Source organism: Atractosteus spatula, chromosome 7 (assembly GCF_055471065.1).
Source record: "Atractosteus spatula isolate fAtrSpa1 chromosome 7, fAtrSpa1.hap1, whole genome shotgun sequence".
Taxonomy (NCBI): Eukaryota; Metazoa; Chordata; class Actinopteri; order Semionotiformes; family Lepisosteidae; genus Atractosteus; species Atractosteus spatula.
In genome coordinates, this window is record NC_142712.1 from 2,369,671 (window position 1) to 2,392,534 (window position 22,864).

A 22,864-nucleotide genomic window follows, 5' to 3' on the forward strand; every position below is an offset into this window, starting at 1 on the left:
GTAGTTTTCCCCGTCTCTTCAGCTCAGTTTGCATTACAACGGCCGCCGAGAGAACTACAATTCCCAGCCCGCCCCGCGCTGCAAACGGTGCGCTTAAAAGCCGTCCGGAGACTGCGGGCAGAGCGCAGTCGCTACAAAGGTGGGAGCGCTGGTGCTGTTGGTGTAGTAGGGAGCCAGGAATTCACACCGAAGTTTAAAGCGCGGATTGTTTTCAAGTCCATGAAAGCAAAATGCGTCACAGACTGCCCTAAAGCAGTGTCTCGGTCAGTTAAATAGCGCCTTGTGTTGGCGTTTTGTTTTCCGCCGAGGCATGTGCGGTAGTAACAATTAACTGTCATTTTCGTTAGGTAACACAGTAGCCGTGCAAAACGAAATGCGTCTGTGCTGCGGCTCCGCTCGGTCCCCCGGCATGCCAGCGATGTGTCAGTGATCGCCGGTAGTGCTTTAAGTGCAGGTAACCTGGATTCCGTTATGTCGGGTTATTTCTATACCAGCGACGACTCTCCCTTTGATCGGCTCACGTTTAATTGACCTACTTGGTTCCGAGCAGCGAGAGTATCTGTCCCGTTTTTTTTTGTTTGGTTTCTGCTTTTCGTGTTTAACGGGGTTGCTGTGCTGTACTGTACATCCCAGGAGAAGGTGACAAGCTGGAGGAATTGTATCACCTGGGGAGATCGGGAGAAACGATGGGAGAGTACGGAGGCGACCTCAACGCTAATACCGGAGACCCGCAGCTGGACAAGGCGGTGGTCCAGTGGATGACCTGGGACAAGGTGGGTGCCTTTCACGGTTCAATGCCGGAGGGCGTCGCCGCTGTGCTCTCACCGGCTCTTGGGCGAGTTCACGCTTAACCCTGTCATTTGGAGAGTCGCTGCCGCTCAGAAATGCCTGCTTCATCTTAAATTGTAAATCTTAAAACATTGTATTTTTTGCTATGTACGTGCTTACAGGAAGACCTGATTCCTTAATGGTTTCGCCCGCGTTGTACAGTTCAGCGCAGCGCATTTGGCTGTCTCGGTGGATTCACTTCCTCATCTCAAGCGCTGTCACCTTATACATATTTACAGTTACAGTAAATCTCCCCCCCCCCCCACACACACACAAACGTGATCATGTGGCGCTATTTACTATATACTTGGTTAGGATCCCATCCCATCACATATATTACCAGTTTTCTGGTTTCCCCTGTCCTGCGTGTTGCTTAAGTTCCATCAGTCTGATCGATGAGAATCTGAGAGATCGCCTGTCTCGATCTTGTCAGATCGGGGAGCAAAGTAAGGCAGGGTGAGAGATTTGCTGCTGTAATTTGTGCTGTTCGAACAGTAAGTAGAGCTCTTTCCTCCGGCTGATAATTCCCCAACCAGTATAGTGACAGGGATTGCTGTGCTGAAGGAGGTGTGATCCTTAAACCAAAGTCAACGCGCACACTGCTAGTCAATTGGGGATCCCAGGGCACTGTTCGTAAGAGAAAGGGTGTGACCTCTGGTGTCAGGGTACGTTCCATTCTGGATTTGCACAGTCTGTTCTCTCTCACGTTCCCCGTAATTCAGTTGGCAAGCTGATCTCACCTGATCTGCTGGCACACAATAGCATCTGTGTGTCACCAGGTGCGAGCTGCACTTCAGCAAAACTCTTGGATCCCTCAGGGATGGCAGGGCATTGTGTTTTACAGATATTGTTACCATGCCCTTTGAAAAGACCTGGTTTTCCTTCCCTGGAAAGCATTTAAAAGTTTGGTCCACGTGTTTTATGGATCGTAACAAATCTCTTCTGTTGCAAAGGAAAAAGCTGAAAGCAGACATGACACTTTAAAAGTATAACAAATGAAACTGTAATCAAACACCATCCCAAGTCTCCTTGAAGAGCAAGGTCTAAGCTGACAAGATAAACTACAATCATTGAAGCTTGTCTGCTAACGACATGTTTATCTCAGCCCTTATACTTCTACAAATAAGATCTAGATTTATAGGCTATGAAATAGATGTCTTGTATGAAGCACTATTTTAAGATTGCTTTTAAAAAATGTTTTTTTATAAGGTTTTGTAACAATCAGAAGTAATATGCTTTGAGTACAGTGCATTTCAGAACAGCAGCTCGCCTGCACTGTTTTTATGGAGTGGCACAGAGCCTTCTGCAGACTTGTTCAGATTCCGTGCCAACATGTGACTTCACACAGAAGTGCTGTTCCATTTTAAATAAAGTGTTTTTTTTCTAAAATGTAAACAAGGCTTATTCTAATGACATTGCTTCATCCATACTAAGCAAAATATCTCCATGTCACTAAGTATGGGTTCTGGGGAAGTAGTGCTTTTCAAAGTGGTACAGTATTAAATTAATTCAGGTCTGCAGGTGATTGTGAGTCACTTGTGAAGGCTGGGGAGTGGCTTTTCATTTTATACGAAGCGGCACCAACTGAACGGCGCACATTCTCAGAGTAGTTAAACTGATGTTTATTAGAGGGTGTGCTGCTCTGTGAGCTCGGGCTGGAGTTGCTCTGCCATCTGCAGTAGACCTGTACGTCTTGGCTGCCATCATCTGTCGGCCCAGTGACCAGATGGCTGGTTGCTGCTGAATGCTAACTGGGGTGAGGTAACTTAACACACTCTTTCCAAGGCAGTCACATTAAATATGCAACCATGTTCTTGTCTGCTGTAAAAATGACTATGGCACAGTCTCCTCAGTAAGAACACCACACTGATTTTACAGTGAGTTAATACTGTACTACTGCTGTAAATTACATTAGCATAACTATTATCCCTTCACAATAAGCGTGATAACTGACTGTTTTTTCTTTGGTTAGGAAAAGGAGGAGAATGCTCTCTTTGTGTCAGTATGGTGTTGAGGTGCTCAGTCTGATACACCAGTGAAAAGCCAAATCTCCTGGTTGCCTTATCTTATCTTAATTTGTGAGGCTTTTTATTTTTACTAGTCTTTGTTATGCTAACACAAATATGCCTTGTAGAACAGGCTTTTGCCTGACTCAGTGCTGCTGAACTTGTTGTGGCATTCAAGAAATCCCACGATCCCACCACATACTGTAGCAGACACCCCTGTTTCATCTTTCCCTCTCCAGATGGCCTTCTCTGGCAGTACGTTTCAGGAGTGCCCCAGTGTTTTGGCTGGGGCACTTGCTGACCTTTTGTATCTAAATGTCAAAACCGTTTATCATACAAGGACTTAAAGACACAGACTGGCAGTCTCAGAGTCCTGAGGCTGGGCTCTCAAGTGCCTTTAGAATGACTTTTATAGCACCACCTGAATCACTAGAGATGAGGCCCCAAAAAAAAACGTCAGAAAATCCCTGTCTCTGTCCCTTTCTCTAGCTTGATCTGTCCTGTGTTGTGGAAGTTAGGCTGCATGCTAGCAATGCTATATTTGTCTGCTATTTCTAATGTGAGAAATTATTTCTAGATTAGTGCTACTTAAAGGAGGCTAAATGTATTGTTAATTTCCACCTGCAACACAAGGCTCTAAAAGTGCGTTTGTTTAAATGTATGGTCCTTCAGAGATAAATTTAAAATGAAGTACCTTTCATTTAAATGACAGAGAGCCTTCCACAACAACAAAAGGCTCTGCATATCCTTGTTAATGGACATACTGTATGCAGCTTAAAGTGAAGCGTGCAGGGGTCTGGCTGTGACTGTATTTGAAGTGATTTTCTCAATCCCCATTTGTGCTTCCCACAATCATTTCCATCATAATCAAGGGTGAGTGGATCAGGATGAAGCAAGAGCCCACCTGCAAACACAGAAGCCAAAGTGATTCTTTGTTATGGGTTTCTGTCCCATTTGGGATGTTGTTAAATCACTGTGCTTATCAGCAGGCTACTAACGCCTCCCTATTTACTGGAAGAGTAGCATAATGGCCTTGCCTGCGAGGCACTGAGGACACATCATCGTCCTGCAGAGTAACAGTAAAGTAAGAATTTAAACTTGCTGCAGCTCTGCTACCTTCCAGAGAATGGCTTTGCAGTCTAAAATTGAGTTTTTGCTCAAGAGAGTGTGACCAAACGCCTAGCATATTTACTTTTCTGTTAGAGTCCAGATGAATATCTCTCCACAGTCGTCTCTTCAGTTTCGCAGGCTTTGCATTTTAATGTTTCCATGTCCATCACCTCATGCAGAAAAAATGAAAACTCGTTTTTTTAAATCAGATTCTTTCCCTTTATCAGTCTGGTGTTTTGATTGACAGAACCTCTTGAGCAGGAGAGAACTGAATTGCGTGTTTGGCTCAATGCACAGTTTTTACAGTAAAGGCTTTTGTTATCTTTAATCGGGAAACTAGCAGATTTTCTTCAACATGGTCCGTCTAAGTGCTCCACAGCAAGCCAGGTCCGTGCAGGCCCACACTCAGAGAGCTCTTGAGGTGCCAGTGTCTTATTGTAGACTATATTATTGTTACACTCAATGTCACCTTTTTTTCCCCACCATATGGAATTTGGATGTGCTTAAACTGTACTTCCATCTGAAGAGCATGGCTATGGATCCCGTATAGATGCAGTAGCGACTAATGTGCTATGCGGCATATCTATTTTTACCTTAACATTATATCGTTAATAGTTTATAACTGCGTAACAGGTCTCGGAGAAGATGTGAGACTGTTCTAGTAATCTCCTAAGACTGCGGCATTATTGAATTATTCTTCAGTAGGCGGCTGGCCTTTGGGAATAAGTGCTGTGTGGCTGATTGAATCCCAGCTGTGGGTGGGCAGTGCACACTGCAACTGCAGCTAAAATAATCTTGCCTGTGAAGGCACAGAAGACTGAATATCTTCTCATCTCATAGGTCTACTGTTAGGGTTCGGTTGCAAAACATGCATGAGGGACAGTGCTGACCCTCAGTACTTCTGTGCAGTAGACTGAAGGCACTCATGGTGTCACGTTTTGTCTGTATGAATGGCTGTCTATGTTTTGAGCCCCCGCTGCAGTGAGCTAGACTTCCTGTATATGGCCTTATCCTGTGTCACCAGCCCAGGAAAGTCCGTGGGGAGCCCTCTGTTCACAAGGAGTCAGTCCCCTGCAGCTATTCATGTGTAATTGAATTCAAGAGCCTGTTGGGGGTATAAGTTTACTCTTTATTATTAAGCACTAATAGCAGTGTATTTCCATCAGGGCTTTCTACTGAAGAGGTAAGTGTCTGAAATTAGAGAGATGTTAATGTTTCTCAGATGTTTCCCCTTGTTTTTGTATAGTATGTAGATTGTTCTAGCTCTTCTGCCATTGCATTTCCGATGCTGCTCTTACCTTTCATCTGTAAGAAAAGTGTGCAGTGGTATATGAGATGTATAACTTCTTCTGATTTGAAGATTGTTTGCCATTGTTTTGTTTGAACAGAAAAAAAGTTCAGATGTTTGGCTGTAAAAGGAATTTAATATCGCAGGATGACTGTCTGGGTGCTCTGGTTTCTTCCCACTGTCCAAAGACATACTGGTGGGTTAATTGGCTTTTTGGCATGTGTGAGTGTGTGTGCGTGTCTGTCCCGAGATGGACTGGCGTTCTGTGCCTGTTGCTTGCCAGGATAGGCTCTGACTCCCTTGCAAACCTGAATGAACCCTGCCTGAAGCAGTTAGAGAATGGATGGGTGGATTGCACCCATTATACAGTACAGTAGGTGTTTACATGTGCACAGTATATGAACAGGACACAGGTGAAGACTGATTGATGGAATGACATTTTCTTGCCCTGTACTGGATGGCGTTGCATTGGAAAACGTGTTTAAACCCATATCTCGATGCTGTGATTCGGGCTGACGGGTGTTCCTCTTGCTGTCCCCTTTAGAACCCGCAGACAAGGGCTCAGATCGAGAGCCTGGCCAGGGAGGGGAAGAGGCAGGAGCTGCGGGAACGCCTGTGCTCCAGGATGACATTCGGGACGGCCGGACTGCGCGCGCCCATGGGTGCCGGCTTCGCCCTCATCAACGACCTCACGGTCATCCAGTCCACACAGGTCAGTGTGTCCGTGTGTCACCCGGTCCGCACAGGGGTGTGTGTCTGTGTGTCAGAGAGGCATCCCGTCCACACAGGTCAGTGTGTCACCCAGTCCAGGTCAGTGTCACCAAGTCCACACAGGTCAGTTCCACGGGTGACTCTAAAGGTGTGGGACTCGCAGGGTCTCCAGATTACTGCATTTACATTTTCAGGCTTGAGGTATACAGTACTTAAACCTGCACCAGATGGACACTTTGACTTACCCTGGAATCACAAACTTGTGTCTCCAGCAGGCGAGACCCTGCCATCACTTCTTGTCTTTGGAACCTCATCCTGAAGCTTTTGTGGCTTGGCGGTTGTATAGTACATGGCTGCAAGTCGTGCAGATGACTGGTTTCCTTTCTTCCCTGGTGGAAGATTATAAAACTGTTTGTTTTGAACTCCTCTTGCTGAGTCACACAAAGCCTCCTCTAAGATGAGTCACGTGAAATATTGTTATCGTCACGAGCTAGAAAGTAAACCCTGTCTTGGCTGAATGAAGAAATAAAGGAAATGCGCAAGCGAGCAAGGAAAGAGAAGACGATGATGTGCAAAATCATCCAACCCCCCCCCCCCCCCCGCCGAAATGGGTGGGTTTTCATTTCTAAACGAACCAGCTCTCAGGTGGTGTCTGCACGTGACTGTCTGGCACCCATCAGGTTGCTGTGGCAACGTACTGTTCCTGGGGAGTCGGGCTGAATTCTGAACAATATCCTGTCTGCTCCTGAACATGAAAGGGAGAGACAGATTACAGGAAAAAACCACAGCAGGTTTTGTGTGGGCAGATCCACTTTTTCTATCGGAGCCAGATGTCTTCCTGTTGTTGCTGCTGAGTTACAGTATTTCCAGGCTGTGAAGAAACAAGCTGATCTCCAAAAGATCGTTCGCATTTTTGTATATGTGGTCTGCAGTGCATCTTGACACAGCTACATATTATGTTAGACAATAGTTCTTGATGTGGTTTCTTCAAGTTCTGGAGATCGCTGCTGGTCTCAGGCTTGTGCTAGAGTGAGCGGGCAGTTTCTGAGCCAGGGCAGAGTGGCACTGCAGTACATCTCAAATTCAGGAGCTGTCCTCTGGGACTGACGGATTTTTGGCCCTGCTGCTCTGCTGCAGATGCACTGCAGCACTTAGAAGCCCCGGTCTTTTTCCTTGTTTGGATTTATAGCTCATAGCTGCATTAGTCCAGTCCTCCAGGGTCATAATCCAGCAAGTTTCCGGATTCCTTTTCTATCCTCAGCAGCTGAAGACCTTCGGAATGTGTTAAACTGGCCCAGTTACAGTAGGTCATCAAGAGCATAGGTGAAGCGAAAACCCACTGTTACTGAACCGGAGTCACACCAGCGTAAACTGCTGGAGAGTCAAATCAGGGCTCTGGTTCAGATAACTGAATTATCTATCTAGTAATCAAACAGTTATTTAGATGGACTGTGTCATATTTGGCTGGAAGGTCTGGGATTGGACCTCCCCTGCTTCGTCCGGGACGCTGGAGACCGGTCCACAAAACAGCCCAGAGAAGAGAGCTCAGTCGAGCTTTGTTGCTCCATTGTCATCCTGATGCAACAGGAACCACATTGCACTGCTTTTGAAATGTTACAAAAATGTGTGTCGCACATTCAGATGAATGCCTCTGGAAGTTTGGGGGTCTGCAGTATTTCTGTATGGTGTACTTGTACACTAAGAGTTCCATCTGCAGTGATGTGAATTGTGAGGTGGAGTGTTCTTACAGTGCTACAGAGGTTAAAGCTGCAGCTCTCCGCCATGAGCCCCAGTGTCGAGGTCTGCCTTCACACATTAGCGGGAGTGCTGTGGAACTGTAGTCACACATGAGAAAAACAAAACAAAAAAAATATACGAGGAAGAGTATTTATATATTGGTTTTTAATTTTGGAGTATTCAAAGCGTCGTGTTGCACGTTCAGCATGCCGGTATGAGGTTGAAGAGTGCTCTTGCGAGTTCAGTTTTTCAAGTCTTGACCGACATTAAAAACAAAAACTGAGGACCTCTGGGTGCAGCCAAGCAAAAGCTGTGTGTTTCACAGTCATCAATTCCTGCCCTGCCAGGATAAGGCGGCTGTGGCCGTCAAACTCAGGTTGAACACTGAAATAAGCTTGGTCTTCTAATATTAATAATAATGCGCTCCTTCTGGTGCCGTACAGTGTGTGTGGTAGGAGGAGAGGGTGGTGTGTGGCACACTTACACACACTTATTTGTGTAGGTATGCTGAGGGATAGAAAAGGCTGAGGAACAAATAGGCTTGTGTTTGCCACATTGCTGTCACGTGGTTTTCTAAGCAACTTTTCTCTTTTTTTTTGCAGCTCAAGAATAATGCTATTAAGTTTTTTACACACTAGAAAATAAATCCTCCAAATTCTTTACCCATCCAGCAGAACTGAACGTGGTTCAGTTTCTCAGGAGAAGCTGAGGGAGCAAGTTAATGAAACATTAATAAAAAAATTATTACTATTTGTTCCTAATTTTATTACTGTTTGTTCTCCAGCTGGAGTTTACTCCAGGTGTTCCTTCTGCTACCTTCAGCTCCATTCCTCTGTGTCACTTAATGGACAGAAATTTTAAGGAAAAGTAGCAACAGAGCTTCAGAAACGCAGTGCCCTCTGTAGCCAGTACCTGGCACAGTGCTCTGAATTTGTTCTGAGGGGTACCCTGGTGTACCTGGTGTGGTACGAACTGAGTTTGTGTAATGGATGATGAATTCTGCGGGTGAATCTGTTGAGTTTTGTTTTTTCTGGTGGGCGGTTGGCGAGTTTGTGACCGCGTGTCTCCTGTGGCCCCTAGGGGATGCACAGGTACCTGGAGAAGAGCTTCCCTGACCTGCGGAGGAGGGGGCTTGTGATTGGCTACGACACTCGAGGCCAGGAGGCCAGCAACTGCAGCAGTGAGAGGTATGGCACCCTCCTCCTCCTCCTCCAGCACTGCAGCTCGCCTCTTTCACAGCGGGCGAAGCAATACAAGCATCTGTTTTTGCCTCCTCTCTAATGGAGGAGTGCTTTCACGATCACAAATTCTGACCGACCTCTCCTGACCTTGTCACTACAAATGCAAAAGACCAAGCAATGAGTTCACATGGTGATTCTTAGATACAAATCTAATTTTATGGATTAAAACAATCCTTTGCAGGTCACTAAACCCGAGGGCTTAGAATGCTCCCATTGCATGCAAAACTGCGCTTGCACTTTTGCCACTGTGCTTAACCGTATCAAAGCAACAGCTTTCACTCTCACTATGCTGTAAGATGTTGGCTGAGCAGCTTTTAATAACTGTAACATATAAAAAGAATAAGTTAAATGTGGATCTTTGAGGAGCATTTAAAACAGCTGAATTTGTGCTGTTGAGATGAATGAAATTCTTCCAAAAGTTCTGATTATATTTTATCTAACTTTCTCGGTTTCTCAGTTACAGTGAGGAGAGGAATGCTGAGCACTAATCTGGTTTGTGTGGTCTGCGCCTGACACATTCTGTACACATTCTGAAGGGCAGGAGAAGTCAAAACAGCTACGCACAGTCAAAACATTGCATAATAATCTTATTCACACTTTTACCTTGAATTAACTTTTTTTAAGTAAATTGAGAAATTAGTGATTTTTTTCATCTTTAAACATTGTATTGAGTATAAATTTAATTATTTAACAGTAAGATGTTTTTTTTCATAAAGGTGTATTTGTGCTGAACATGGTTTTAGTTTCTTTTGTGCAACAGAAAAATAAAATGGAAAGTGATACTATAGTGATGTACAGTATATAACTCTTCACGTGCGGTGTCACTGGTATCAGCCCCATTGGTTTTGCCAAATGGAATTGAAATAGAAAATAATCTTGTGGTGACATTGAGTCTGCGAGTACCAGACCTGTGTGACCTTGCCGTATGCTGACAAAATCGTTTGGTAAGGAGGAGAGGTCCTGATCTGCGGTCAGACTCTCAGGCTCATGGTTCCCCTTCCTGTCCTCTCTGCTCACCAGACTCGCAAGGCTGGCCGCTGCAGTTCTGCTTTCCAGAGACGTCCCGGTCTTTCTGTTCTCCACTTACGTGCCTACCCCCTTCGTGGTAAGACTGATCATTTCCTTTATTACACAAATTTAGCTCATGTCTGAAGTAAGGCTCGCAGGGGGGTGGATGATACTGCTAATCTATGCAGTGCAGATCGCGCAGACACATCCCCAACACCCCCCCCCCCTTAATGTTTTCATTTTCACTTTTGGCATTAATTTAAGAACTCAAACTCGTTTTTTTTTAATTATTTTTTTTCAGAAGATATTTGTTATTGATACAGCCTTTTCATGTTGGGTTTGCCTGTAGCACCTTATTTTTAATAAAAAAAAAAATAATCAGCAAATATGTTTATATACATGAGTCCATGTGGATTTGATGCTGCAGTGAGCTCTGTTGTTCCCGATCCGTTCCCTGGAGCAGTCTGGCTGTTGGAACAGGAGATTTGACACTCACTATGCCCTGTTACCCGTGACAATCAGAGGTCATTTATTGCCTAACCTGTCAATAAAATTACATGACAGACTTGGCAGGACTGTTCGGGAGACATGCGCACAAATTCACTTCTGAGGTCAGGTCATCTAGAAGGTTTAGTCTCCTTATTAAGAGTGACAACGGCTCCCATAGTTGAAAGATATGGATATGTTAGTGTATTAGAAAATGGGTCACTTGATTCTTTTAAAGGACTTCTAAACAAAGTGTAAAGCAAAATGGTTCCTGACCTGTAGCCTGCTGCTCCTGCGTGTGTTGCTTTCAGCCGTATGCGGTGAGGAAGCTGGGCGCCGCTGCTGGTGTGATGGTCACAGCCTCCCACAATCCCAAGGAGGACAATGGATACAAGGTTTGTCCTAGAAGCAGTTGCTCAAACCCTGATCCCGGACGTGTTGTTAAAGCCGAAACCTGGGCTTCTTTCAAGAAACGGTTGGGTGAGATCTTCGGGTCAGTCATCTGCTAACTGCCACATGGCCTAGATGGGGCTGAATGGCCTCCTTGTGTCTGTAACCTGTCTCTGCAGTTGAGACAATGGGTACAAAGTTTGTTCTACAATACCATACTCGTTGTTCAAGTGGTGCAAGAGGCTTCAATGAAAGAACCTCTTGTGATCATTCCTGTTGTCACAGGAATCACTTAATGTGATCTCTCTGTAAAACATTCACTATATTCAGATGGTCTCATTAGTGCCTGCTTTGTGTAATCAAGTGTGTTTCAGTTACTTGCAAGGTGAAGTCTTCTGTTAATACAAAGAAGGAACAACATTTTTTCTGGAAATTTTTTGAGAAGTGACATTATGAAATGTATTGTGATGCTTTTGCTGGACTTTACAACAAGCCAAATAGGGAGTGTAGGGTCAATACACCATGTAGATTAAACTGATGGAAAGTCATAAGTGGTTTAACTTACTGTTATAGCAATGTAATGAGCTTTCCTAAGGAGAATTTTCATGTTTGGGGTAAAATCTTACTAACAGGCTGAATAAAGCAGTACATATTTTGAAGACTTCATCAATGTTGTTTAAGGTCTACTGGAAAAATGGAGCCCAGATAGCATCTCCTCATGACAAGGAGATCCTGAAGTGCATAGAAGAGAGTCTGGAGCCTTGGAGCGATTCCTGGAAGGAAAATCTGGCAGACAGCAGTGATATAAGGAGTGACCCCTTGGAGAAAATCTGCAGGAGTTACATGGAAGATTTAAAATCAGTCTGCTTTCACAGGTACTGAAACGGATCTAGTGTCTGGGGGGTAAAGGGAAGATTAGTCTTAGTTGACAACAGTTTGTTTCAGGAGCTGTTTCAGAGTGTCTTTCTCCTTTCAGGGGTTGATATGAGCAATAAAATTAGTATTGAGCAAGGTTTTGTTCAAATTTCACTTTACTTTTACACACTTTTGCATGCAAGCAAACATACTGTATCTTCATTCACAAGGAAAAAGCATCTGAGAGTTAGATAACCTTGCTTAGATAAATGTCCTTTCTTGACTGTTTGCTGTGGCTATGGTAGCTCCTTGAGGGACACTGCTAATAAGAGAAGTTCCAGGCGTGTGAGCTGAGAATTGTTACTTTAAGGCAGTATTAGTGATTAGTGTTGAAAAAGTCCAGCTGAGATATAGTGACAAGCCATGGTATTAACTAATGATGTATAACTGACGCCTTTGTGTTTTTGCTCCACTTGTTCAATTTCTTTACTTGCATGTTTAGAGAACTTAACACAAAAACGCCTCTAAAGTTCGTGCACACGGCCTTTCACGGAGTGGGACACGAGTACGTCCAGCAGGCGTTCCGAGTGTTCGGCTTCCTCCCGCCTCTTCCTGTCCCAGAGCAGAAAGATCCTGATCCCGAGTTCTCCACCGTCAGCAGTCCCAATCCTGAGGAAGGAGAGTCAGTCTTGGTGAGGAAGGGCTGTTTTGGAATAGGTGTTATCTCTCCCCTGCTCTGGACTTTCACAGCTCCTGTGTTTTGAGCAACAAATCTTAGCAGTGTGATCTGCTAATGAAGATGAGTCTACCAGGTGTTCACGTCATCTTTCCCATTGGCTTAGCAATATAATTAAACTCAACCTTCTGATTGTTTAAACGTTTCCTGCAAATCTTACTCTTCCTAGGAGCTTTCCCTTCGCCTGGCAGAGAAGGAGGGTGCCAGGGTAGTTGTGGCCACAGACCCTGATGCTGATCGTCTGGCAGTAGCAGAGCAGTATGAGCCGTATGTACAACTTCCTTCCTTCCTTTGATTTTTTTTTTATTGAACTGCAAGGATTGGTGGTGTAATCAGTCTTGATCTCATACCTGCACTCATGCCTAAGACATTGTGGAATGAATCTCTATAGGAATTCTGCCCGTTTTCTGTTCTGGACGATTAACCATGAGGTATGTACATCAGCAGTGCCAAGCCCTTCACCACGCTGGTATAACCCAACCCATGTTTACAGCTGTAAAGTTTAATTGGTTTATGTGAATAAATCAGCAGGCCGCAGAGCTGTTGTTTGACTCTGGCTGTGGCTCGGTTAGATGAATTTGTGATATTCTCAGACAGCTGTCTCATATATGTTTATAAATATGCTAAATCCTGCGGTTAGATTTATGTTCTGTGCTTGTCTTGACATCTGTGATTGGAAAAGAGGTCGAACAGGGCTGTACTTGGATTAGAAAAGACCCTAGAAAATGATTGTACTAAAAGTATAGCAGAAGATACATTTGTATCAGTCCTTCCATAATTACAAACTCAGTTCCCTATGCTGAGCTCTAACGTCTTTCTTCCCTGCGCTGCAGTGCTGTGTGTGTCCCCTGCTGCTCTGCTTCCTTCATGTTAGGATAGCCTCCTCTCTTGTCTAAGCAGCCCTGACCCAGGGGAGAAATGAAGGTTAAAATCTAGAGCAAGTAAAAAGTTTTATTTTGGAAACTGACACGCAGTAATTCTGCATAGTTATTGTTTATTGATTTTCTTTTCCCGTGCAGCTGCTATTTCAAGGCTGACTGGTTTTGTCAAACTCGATACCGTAACCCGGCTCGTTTAAAACTGCGTTGCCTGTTGAGAGATGAGAGGGAGAAGCAACAAGGCACCTGAGAAATCGGCTTTGATTTGAAAGCAGTGGGTGCATCCTGCACATTGTTCCCCTGCTTTCTTACTGTAAAAGAAAAATGTTTTTTCCCCCAACCCCAATCTTTCAGTCCGAGTCCTGTGAATTAATTTTCCTGTTTCTGCTCTCGCTCTGTCTGCTCTTCTGCGTTGGGAAAGGGAACATGGTGAGAGCGGGACATGTCCTGCATGCTGTCCCTTATTTCCTTCTGTGTCCTGTTTGTCTTGCCCGTGGTGCAGGGGCCGCTGGAAGGTGTTCACTGGGAACGAGATGGCTGCTCTGCTGGGCTGGTGGCTGTTCTGGAACTGGAGGGAGAAGCACACGGACATGGCGGACTTGGACAGAGTCTACATGCTGGCCACCACAGTCTCCTCCAAGATCCTGAGGACCATCGCCCGGAGGGAGGGCTTTAACTTCGAGGTACGGAAGTTGGTCGCTGTTTGGTGGAGGCACATTTCAGAAACCGAGTTAAGAAAAAAAAAACAACCAAAAATGGTTTGGGTTGATAAATGCTGACGCTTTAGTTAGATCGTTTTATCAATTTCATGGTGAATTCACAGCTCGCTGTATGCAGTGGCATCAGTCTCTTTGAGTTCCATTTTAACATCACCTCATGGAATAACTGGAAACGCTGGATGGAATAAGTCATTTGCTAATGCAAGACCAGTGGGAGATTGTTATGTGCTCCCATTTCCTCTCTCAGTGTGTGTTAATTCACTGTCCCCCAGGAAACTTTGCCAGGCTTCAAGTGGATTGGAAACAGAGTGAAAGAGTTAATGGACAAAGGGAACGAGGTGCTGTTTGCGTTTGAAGAGTCCATTGGTATGTATGGTTTCCGAATGGCTGGGAACGCCTGTAGTCAACACCATTGTTCATATGAGCACATACTTTCCATTACACATGACCTGGGAGGCACAGTGCATTTCAAATTTAACGTGGCTCGTGAGCTTACCTTTCTTTTTCCATGAAATTGACCCATGGCCACTAATGGACAATGATAGTGGTACGCTGCGTTGAACCATTAAGAAAAACTACTGTGAAAAACAGTGGCAATAGCAGTAAATGGATGAGAAAGCCATGCGGAAAATGTAAAATTACAAACTGTTGCAGGTCCTTGGAGAGATACAGCACAGTCACCATCCTCCTTAAACGCATGTTGTAGCTATTGTCAATTGATGTATTAAAACCTGTTGCTGCCTGAAACTTTCAGTGAAAGAGAGCTAAACATAATTAGATTTCACTGCTAGAAATCAGGACCTTTTAGACTGCTCTTCTTTCCTCGTCAGACTTTTTCTCGTCCTTCCCTAATCCACAGGCTTCATGTGTGGGACGTCGGTCCTAGACAAGGATGGGGTGAGTGCGGCTGTAGTTGTGGCAGAAATGGCCGCTTACTTGGAGACCAGGAACCTCACCATGACTCAGCAGCTGGCGCATATATATGAAGTGTGAGTCTTCCTCCCCCCCCCCCCCCCCCCCCCCGCCTCGACTGGACTAACTTGACCAGAAAAATTGAAACGTGGTGGTTTTGATTAAATATTGAACCCGCCAGTGACCTGACTTGCCTGAAACTAGGTGACTGGTCTTGTGAAACTTCTAGAAATTCCTAGAGGGAAGAGCAGGCGAGGATGTGAAGAATGTTTTGCAGAAAGGTCACCGTACCTGTACTGATTGTCATATGTACTGTATATGAAATGTCTGTATATTGATAATTCTTTACACTTACAGTATATAGAGCTTTTCTGGACACTCCACTCAGGCTGTTGATGTTTTTAAATAGGTGCCAGTACGTCTGATTTTTTTTCTGTGGGTTCATTAAACCTTTATGCAGCAGTGTGGCTTTGTGGAAAGCTTTGGCTTTAGAATACAAATGGGTCAGTCATGCTACACATCGGTGGCAGCCTGACATCTGTGTGATGTCAATAACAGAATATGGCAGTATTGCCACAGTAGCACACTGACAGTATTCATGCGTCAGTGGCATAAAAATAGAAATGTGCCTCCCCCTTTCATTCAAGTAGCCCACTAGTCCCAGCTTTCAGGCACTTAGCAATGGGTAAGATTCCAAAAGTCGGAAAAGACCACAAGTACATTCACCAATACTCGGCTTTGCTTTCACACAAGGGCAACCTGCTTTGAATTGACCTTATACGACAGTCTCAGGAAATGCTGTATTTGGCATGCCCCTATATTTTGGAGTATGCTAAAGGAATAAAGTCTTCTCTGACTGGTTCTCTGTTCGACTGATGCGGTCTAACTGCCAGTGTGCTGCGCAGTGCTCCAGCTGCGCAGGCATCCTGTCCCAGGCCTTTTGCCGGTGATAACCTCTCACTGGCGCTGTCCTTCAGGTACGGGCTGCACATCTCCGAGACGTCCTATTTGATCTGCCACGACCCTCCGACGGTCAACAGGATATTCGCCCGTCTTCGCAACTTCGGCGGCGAGGTGCGGTACCCGTTGTCGTGCGGAGGGCACAACATCACGCACGTCAGGGACGTCACCACGGGCTACGACAGCAGCCAGCGCGGCGGGAAGAGTGTAGGTGCCTCTCGGCCGGAACCGTCAACCGCTCGGGGGAGAGGCCCCCCGAGACGGCCCCTTTCATCCTCCTCCTCCTCCTCCTCAGCCGTGGGGGTTTTGCTCTGTCAGCTGGTCGGATGTCTGATGGTCATAATTCAAATAACCGAGGTGTCCTTGATGCGTGCTTGAGAAGTAATGTCTCAGTAACAGATGTGTGATGAATTCTAAAGTTTTAGATAGTAGTACGTAGTTATAAAGAACTAACTCCCATGTCCGAAATGCCTGAAAAACCAGCACTTCCTGATTCCTGCTTGTTGTGTCCTGGCACAGGTTCTTCCCATCACTAAAAACAGCCAGATGGTCACCTTCACTTTCCAGAATGGGAGCGTGGCGACTCTGAGGACAAGTGGCACAGAGCCCAAGATCAAATACTACGCGGAGCTGTGTGCCGCTCCAGGAAAGAGGTTTGTGCTGGGGCGTCAAGTGCTGTGTGGAGTTTGACTTGTGTCCCATTGAGGTATTTAGGTACAGGGCTGCTGCAGAGGCACAGAAACGTTTTCCCTTGGTTTTTCCTCTGATAGGGTGCCTATCAAAATGAAGATTTTCTGCAGTAATCACAATAATCTCCAGTCTTCAGTCATTTTTAGTCCGTTGCTTAACCTTGGCCTCCTACACTGTCCACTGCCTCGAAATGAGAGAAATGCTTTATTTCATCCATATCAGCGTTTTCTAAATTTCCTGCTTCTCACAGGTGGGATTGTCTGATTGCTAAGTCGTATCCATAAATCAACCAGCAGATTTTTTTCTTGTTATTATGTATATTATTACTTTCCGCTGGCAGAGGCCATGACTGATTTGCCATATTTTCTGACTTTCAGCTTTTCAGATGTACCGTTTTAGCCGTTTCTCAACGGTACTGAGAGAATTGATTATTATTATGGCCAAGGCTTTCCTGTCCCTGCTCATGTTTGTGTTATTTATTTTTAAACTGGTGTACATGAGCACCGAGCTCATCGAGTGAGTTGTGAAATGCAAGCTGTTCATGACATTACTAATTCATGACTCTGCATCAAATACATGTTTGAAAGCATTCATCTTTGTCTGAAAAACAGTTCCTGAGTATGGGGCTGTGTGTTCAGGAAATAACATGTTTGTGTAAGTATAATAGTTTGTTCAAGAGTGCACCAAAAGACTATAGTGAAATAGTTACCACTGCTGAAAACAAAATGAGAACTTAAAATGGCTGGAAACAGCAGGAGACCACTGGAAGTGATGCAATAAGAATATAACAAACTGTAAGAATAGTCATATTTCATTCCTCATTGAAGGTGCTTCCTTCGTTAGGTGAGGATCAGTAAAACAGTGCTTGTTGTGTTGCTGCTGTCGGACAGATCACTAATTCTTCATACTTCACAGTCTGATCAGTTTGATTTAAAAAAAAATATTGTGAGACTTTTTTTGGGGGGGGGTGTTGCAGTTCTTTTCTCTTTTCATTGTTCCTCCCTCCAGTAGTGTCTCAATATCCACTTGTGGGGCCCATATCAATCAATAAAGAGATTCTTTTTCTCGCCTTCTGCAGTGACCTTTCCAGCATGAGGGAGGAGCTCCGGAGGCTGACCGCCGCTCTGGTGGAGGACTTCCTGGAGCCGGACAGGAACAACCTCACGCGACGCTCCTCCAGAGAGAGTGAAAAACTACTCTAGTATTCAAATATTCAGCGGAATGGTCACTGCGTTGCACTGCCTAAAAAAAAAAAGTTTAAGGGAAATGTCCTGGGGGTTTATTTATGTTTTTTACTTGTTATGATGTTGACTGCGTTATTGAGACACTTTGTTCCAGTTTAATTACCATGACCTGCATCTCTGTCTTGCTTGCTGGATTGCGTTCTGCCAGACAGATGAGCAGTCTAACCTTCCTGAGGCGCGATGCCGGATGGTTGTATTGTTTCGTTCTTCAACCGTTATAGAACCACCAGGGTTCAGTTTCATGAACCACGTTCTGGTTCTGCGTTTCTTAAAACCCCAGCAGAATAAACTTGCAAACCTTTCTTTCATGTAGATTGTTGTTTTACTAAAACTGCCTGTTAACGTACAAAAAGCACCTTGCAAAATGTCACTGTGGCCACTGGGTTCTCCTTATTTACCGGGACAGTTCTCTTAAATATGTGATGTTTGATTTGGGGAGCTGGGGATGGTGAAGGCTGTGTCTGAGGGTGTTAGTGCAGGCTCTCTGCTGACAATCTGCTCTGCTGGTCACTCCCCACGAGTGTAAAAAGTGACATGCCACCTTCTACCAGTGGTGTTCTCCTGTACAAAAGCTGCTGTTCAATCGTGCAAATAAGTAAATGTGCTGTGTTTGACTGCAGTTCAGCTCAAACTGAACAGAAAATGCTTCCAAGTGTTTGATGTCCCATCTTGGATGTGTGTTTCTGTGCTAAAACAAATGCATCCCTGTAGCTCAAAGTGGGGATATTGTGGGGCTGTGCAGAGCATGGATATTTATTTCAGCCTCTCTTTTACATGGCATCAAAGCAAATGATTTAACATCCCTACTTTGGGAGCCTTTCATACTTTCACACGTCATAGGCGCTTGCTTTTGGACTCCCCTCCCCAGCTACTTAAATTACATGTGCTCCCTACCTTCAAGCCATCACATTGCTTATATGCCCGATTATTCACGACTGCTTTAGGTTTGTACCTGAGCACACAGACCGCATGTGTCTGCCTTCATATTCATGTTTGTAAACGGAACATTTTGAAAAGGTAACTTGCAGGTGAACTTGCAAGACTCTTAGTGCTACCTTTTGAACAGACTCTCCGTTTCTTTTACACAGCAGTCTGACAATCGGAAGATTAACCTTGTCTGTCGCCTGTGCTAAAGACTGCACCCTCGGGTCTCATCTCAAGAGTTCAGAATTGTCTTACTTCAATTACAGCAGAATTAACTGCAACAAGTACTGGTCTTTGAGTGACAAATACAAGTCTTGGCAGGATAAAGGGGACGATCGCCTCTTGATTGACCTGTTCAGGTCTCTTGCTTGTCTATTTATAACCCAGGCAGCAGTGTAAGGTTACAGTTTATGCTTGTGTGATGAGTAACACAGCGGCAGTGTCCTTTTCCCTTGCACTAGGGGAATACATTTGACTTTAGGATCCAACTTTACTGTCACTTTATTTTCACAAGTCCAGTGACGTCTCCATGATAAGTAAATGGTGACTTGTGGTGAAAGCTAAGAGCAGGATGGCTGTGGTCACATTTTATGTCAGTACCAGATGTGCCAGCTTTTATTCCTTATAGACCTGCCAACATCCACATCTGCATTTTTAATAGTCTATAAATGGTTTTCCTGCACTGAAATTTACATTAAGTGCTGCAGTTGAGTGCTAAACTCTTGAAGTGAAATTATGCCTATGCCTGCATAACGTTATTGAATCACTTCAGCTGTATGCAAAAAAAGCAAGCAGATTCTGATTCTTGGAGAGCTCAATGTGTGATCTACTAGCTAAAAGATGTTTACCTCCTGAGTAAAATGCAACTGCTGTTTGCTTATTAGAAACAGTAGGTGCTACAAAATGACCTAACAAGTCCAGATGCAGTCAAGGCTTAGGAGATCCAAAAGATGGCTCTGAATAGCAAAAAGCAGAAAACAAGATACAAAGACGATACAAGATACAAAAGACAAAAGATGAGACAAAGGGCGCTGGTTGTGTATCTTGTATACATTTGAAATATATGGGCTCTTGCTCAAAGGGGTTGTGAACACCAAAAGCAGCACTTTTCATTATTCCTGCTGCTGATGTTCTGCACACTGATGCAGAGTACCCTCACAATAAAAAGATAAGGGAAAAGGATATTGCCTTTATACTGCATTGCTATATATGCTGTTAATACCTGTGTAAGCCTGGTATTGATGTACACTGCTTCATTTTTATTAAGCTGCTGCAAAGCTTTAGCCCTCCCTGTGTGCATGAGTGTTTTTCTCCACCAGGAGGCACAGCTGAGAGCCAGTGTGTTCCTAATAACTGCACAATTCGCTTTGGGTAGGGATCTGACAGTAGAGAAGGAAATGAAACTGATTGCTTTAGAGTCTTCAGCTCTAAAGCTGTTAAAGGGTCATGAAGAGTGATGCAGCAATTAAATTGCAATAAAGACAAACCTACCAGACAGCTAGTGTAAGGTAAGCTTTGGTTGGCCTTGGGATAACTTAACCAGTAGATATAGATTATTAGTACAATGGCTGCATTTCTTAAGCAGGAGGTGTATGTTCACGGTCTGTGGAGTTGTGTGATTGTAAGGCTAGTCAGTAGTGATGTTCCAGTAATGCTGTGTTAGATGGTACAACTGGAAAAGACTTTCACCGAACATTTGTTTTCTGTTCATCACCTACTATAACAACTTGACACTTCAGATGTAATCCACCAAGGTTTAGACATTCACAATGGGAGTGGCAGAAGAATCTATACAGGAACACAACATTCAAAGGCTCCAGGATTATGGCGCCATATCAAATTACTCTGAGTGAGATTTTGGATGAGATACAGCAGGTTAGGCTGTGGGAATCTGAGCACAGGATCTGGGCATTCGAGGGGAGGGAGTCTGGAGTCTCCCATTGCAGTGCCAACATTTCTGCAGTAAAACTAGAAAACCAAACCAAAGCTGAGCAGCAGAGAAGACAAAACATATTTCCAAAACAAGCCACATTGATTACTAGTCTTTAGAGCAATTTAAAGTGATTTCTAAACTTAAACCTGTACCAGTGTCCTCTGTAAAACTATTGGATATTTATTTTAACAATAGTTGATGATTGCACCCAGTTTGGTGTCATTCAAGCTGGAGTGAGATTTGTCTGTAAGTCTATGCTGCTGGACAGATGTTTAAAGAGTGCCTCCCACTAGTTAGACATTAAATATTTAACTTCTGAACTTAAAATTGTGCTGCTCTGGTGTGTTACATTAAACATAGATATATTTTTTAAATGATATTTTTGGTAGTCAGAAGATAGTTTTGGACTGAAAAGACTTTATTTTTCATGCCGTTCGGACTGTCAGCACTTTATTCCTCTTTAATCATATTGTATTTCCTCTTGGGTTATCAGCTTTATGATTTCTTATCGTTCAAGTTGTATTCTAAAAATCCGTCAGACATTTCAGGCTAAAGAGCTCGACACCGACAGTCAGTGGTTGGATTGTGATTTTTGGCCTGTCTGAAGCCCAGGCCTGTGAGTGCTGTGCAGCTGGAGTCTCTGTTCCGCTGTGTCCAAACACCAGATCTCCAGGATCTCTCCAGCAGGAAGAGAGATTCGGGGAGCCACCTGCTGGCAAGCAATGTGGGCTCAATAGCCACCTCCGATTTCTGCTCTTTCTCACGTTCTTCAGTGAGAATCAAATGACAGAGCAAAAAGTGCAATGTAAAAAAAAAAAATTAAATGAAATTAACTATGAGTTCCTATTTATGAAGAAAACAACTGGCTTGGAAATGTGTCCTTAAATGCACATGGCAAAATAGGGAAAACAGACATGAGGTGTTCTGCAGTTATTTTATATTCTAGTAATAAAAGTCAATCCAGATTTCAAATTTTCTTACTTTCTTTAAAACTTCCTGTCAGAATAATGTTATAGCGACAACAGAAGGTTTTGCACTAAAGGGGGTCTTTTGAGACCAGATGGAAACTATAATATCTTTAATCTTTAGGTTTAGGGCAACTGTAAGAATAGTTACCCCCATCGGAAATTTCTTGAAAAAACACATTCGTCTCATTCGTCAAAACACTCCATTTACTTCAATTAGTAGTCAGTAAAGTCTCATTCTTATTGATGGGGGCTGCGTGTTTAAATGGGATGTAGCCCATTCCAAGTAAAAGTCCCCAAAGAGAAACTGATGCTGTGAATTCCAAGGAACAGTCCCAGTGTGGATAAACGTGGTGAACTGCTGCTATAGAGGTATTTGCTGAATTTGATAGAGTTTGACTATAAGACTTTCCTTACAAGGCCAAAGAGCACTGCTTTGCTGCCTTTGTGTTAATGTGAAAACTCTTGTGTTGTTACCTCATTATTGCTTCTTTAAGAATATATATTTTTTAAATCTTACTGCTCTGCGTCTTTACAATATCTTGAAATTCTGTCGTGTTCAGGGTCCTTGATGAACAATGGAGTGTTTTCCTGTGGTGTGCTTTTATATTATCTGATATGTTGTGTCTATTTATGCTTTAACTTGAAATCCATTTTTATATTGTGCCGAGATGATTGAATGACCCTGACCTCTTTTTAAAAATATGCCATGCATGTAAATTTGTCCTGGCAAACACGGCCGTAATTTTTTTGGTAATGTGAGAGTTCTCTGATCCTCTCTCGAAGGTCAGGCATGAGTGCTGTGCGGAGGCGATAAGGTGATTTTTACTCTTTGCCTCAATTACAGGCAAGGATGAGTAACTCTCAGTTTTCCCTTAAATGTCATAATGGACCATAAAGCAGCAAATGTACTCTTAGTCTTAATTTTCAGTTTTTAAATTCTGTGCTAAATTATTAAAATAATGTTCAGTGTGGTACAAGTACAGATAAATATAAGTTATATATTCAATATAAGGCACATTATTAAAAAGTGGGTTTCTGTTGTAGATTTTGCTTTTCTTTGTAACTTATGACTGGCTGCACATTGTTTCAATGCTGATGTACCAATAAAACCATTTTTCCTCTGTAAGACTGTTGCCTTTTCTTTCCTTTGACAGTAATAAGATAACTTAGAAAAGACTAAATGCAACTAGCCTATTTCACTTTCTGGACATCTGGACATTCAGTAATTGAATGGAATGAT

The 22,864-nt window shown here is 43.7% G+C and overlaps 1 protein-coding gene across 3 annotated transcripts; it reads left to right on the plus strand.

Moving 5' to 3' along the window:
• The first annotated feature begins 124 nt into the window (after positions 1-124).
• Positions 125-22,747, plus strand: pgm2l1 (phosphoglucomutase 2-like 1). 3 transcript variants are annotated; one of them, XM_088921374.1, is made up of 16 exons: positions 155-263; positions 348-454; positions 634-773; positions 5,777-5,944; positions 8,761-8,867; positions 9,942-10,026; positions 10,727-10,810; positions 11,487-11,680; positions 12,163-12,352; positions 12,566-12,663; positions 13,777-13,957; positions 14,266-14,359; positions 14,853-14,982; positions 15,883-16,072; positions 16,385-16,518; positions 17,634-22,747. In XM_088921374.1, exons 3-16 carry the CDS (start codon positions 687-689, stop codon positions 17,755-17,757), a joined length of 1,866 nt encoding a protein of 621 aa, XP_088777500.1. In that variant the 5' UTR covers positions 155-263; positions 348-454; positions 634-686; the 3' UTR covers positions 17,758-22,747. The 3 variants fall into 3 exon arrangements, with proteins under 3 accessions (XP_088777499.1, XP_088777500.1, XP_088777501.1); XM_088921373.1 differs by having other exon boundaries at positions 125-454; XM_088921375.1 differs by lacking the exon at positions 348-454 and having other exon boundaries at positions 208-263.
• The last annotated feature ends 117 nt before the right edge of the window (positions 22,748-22,864 follow it).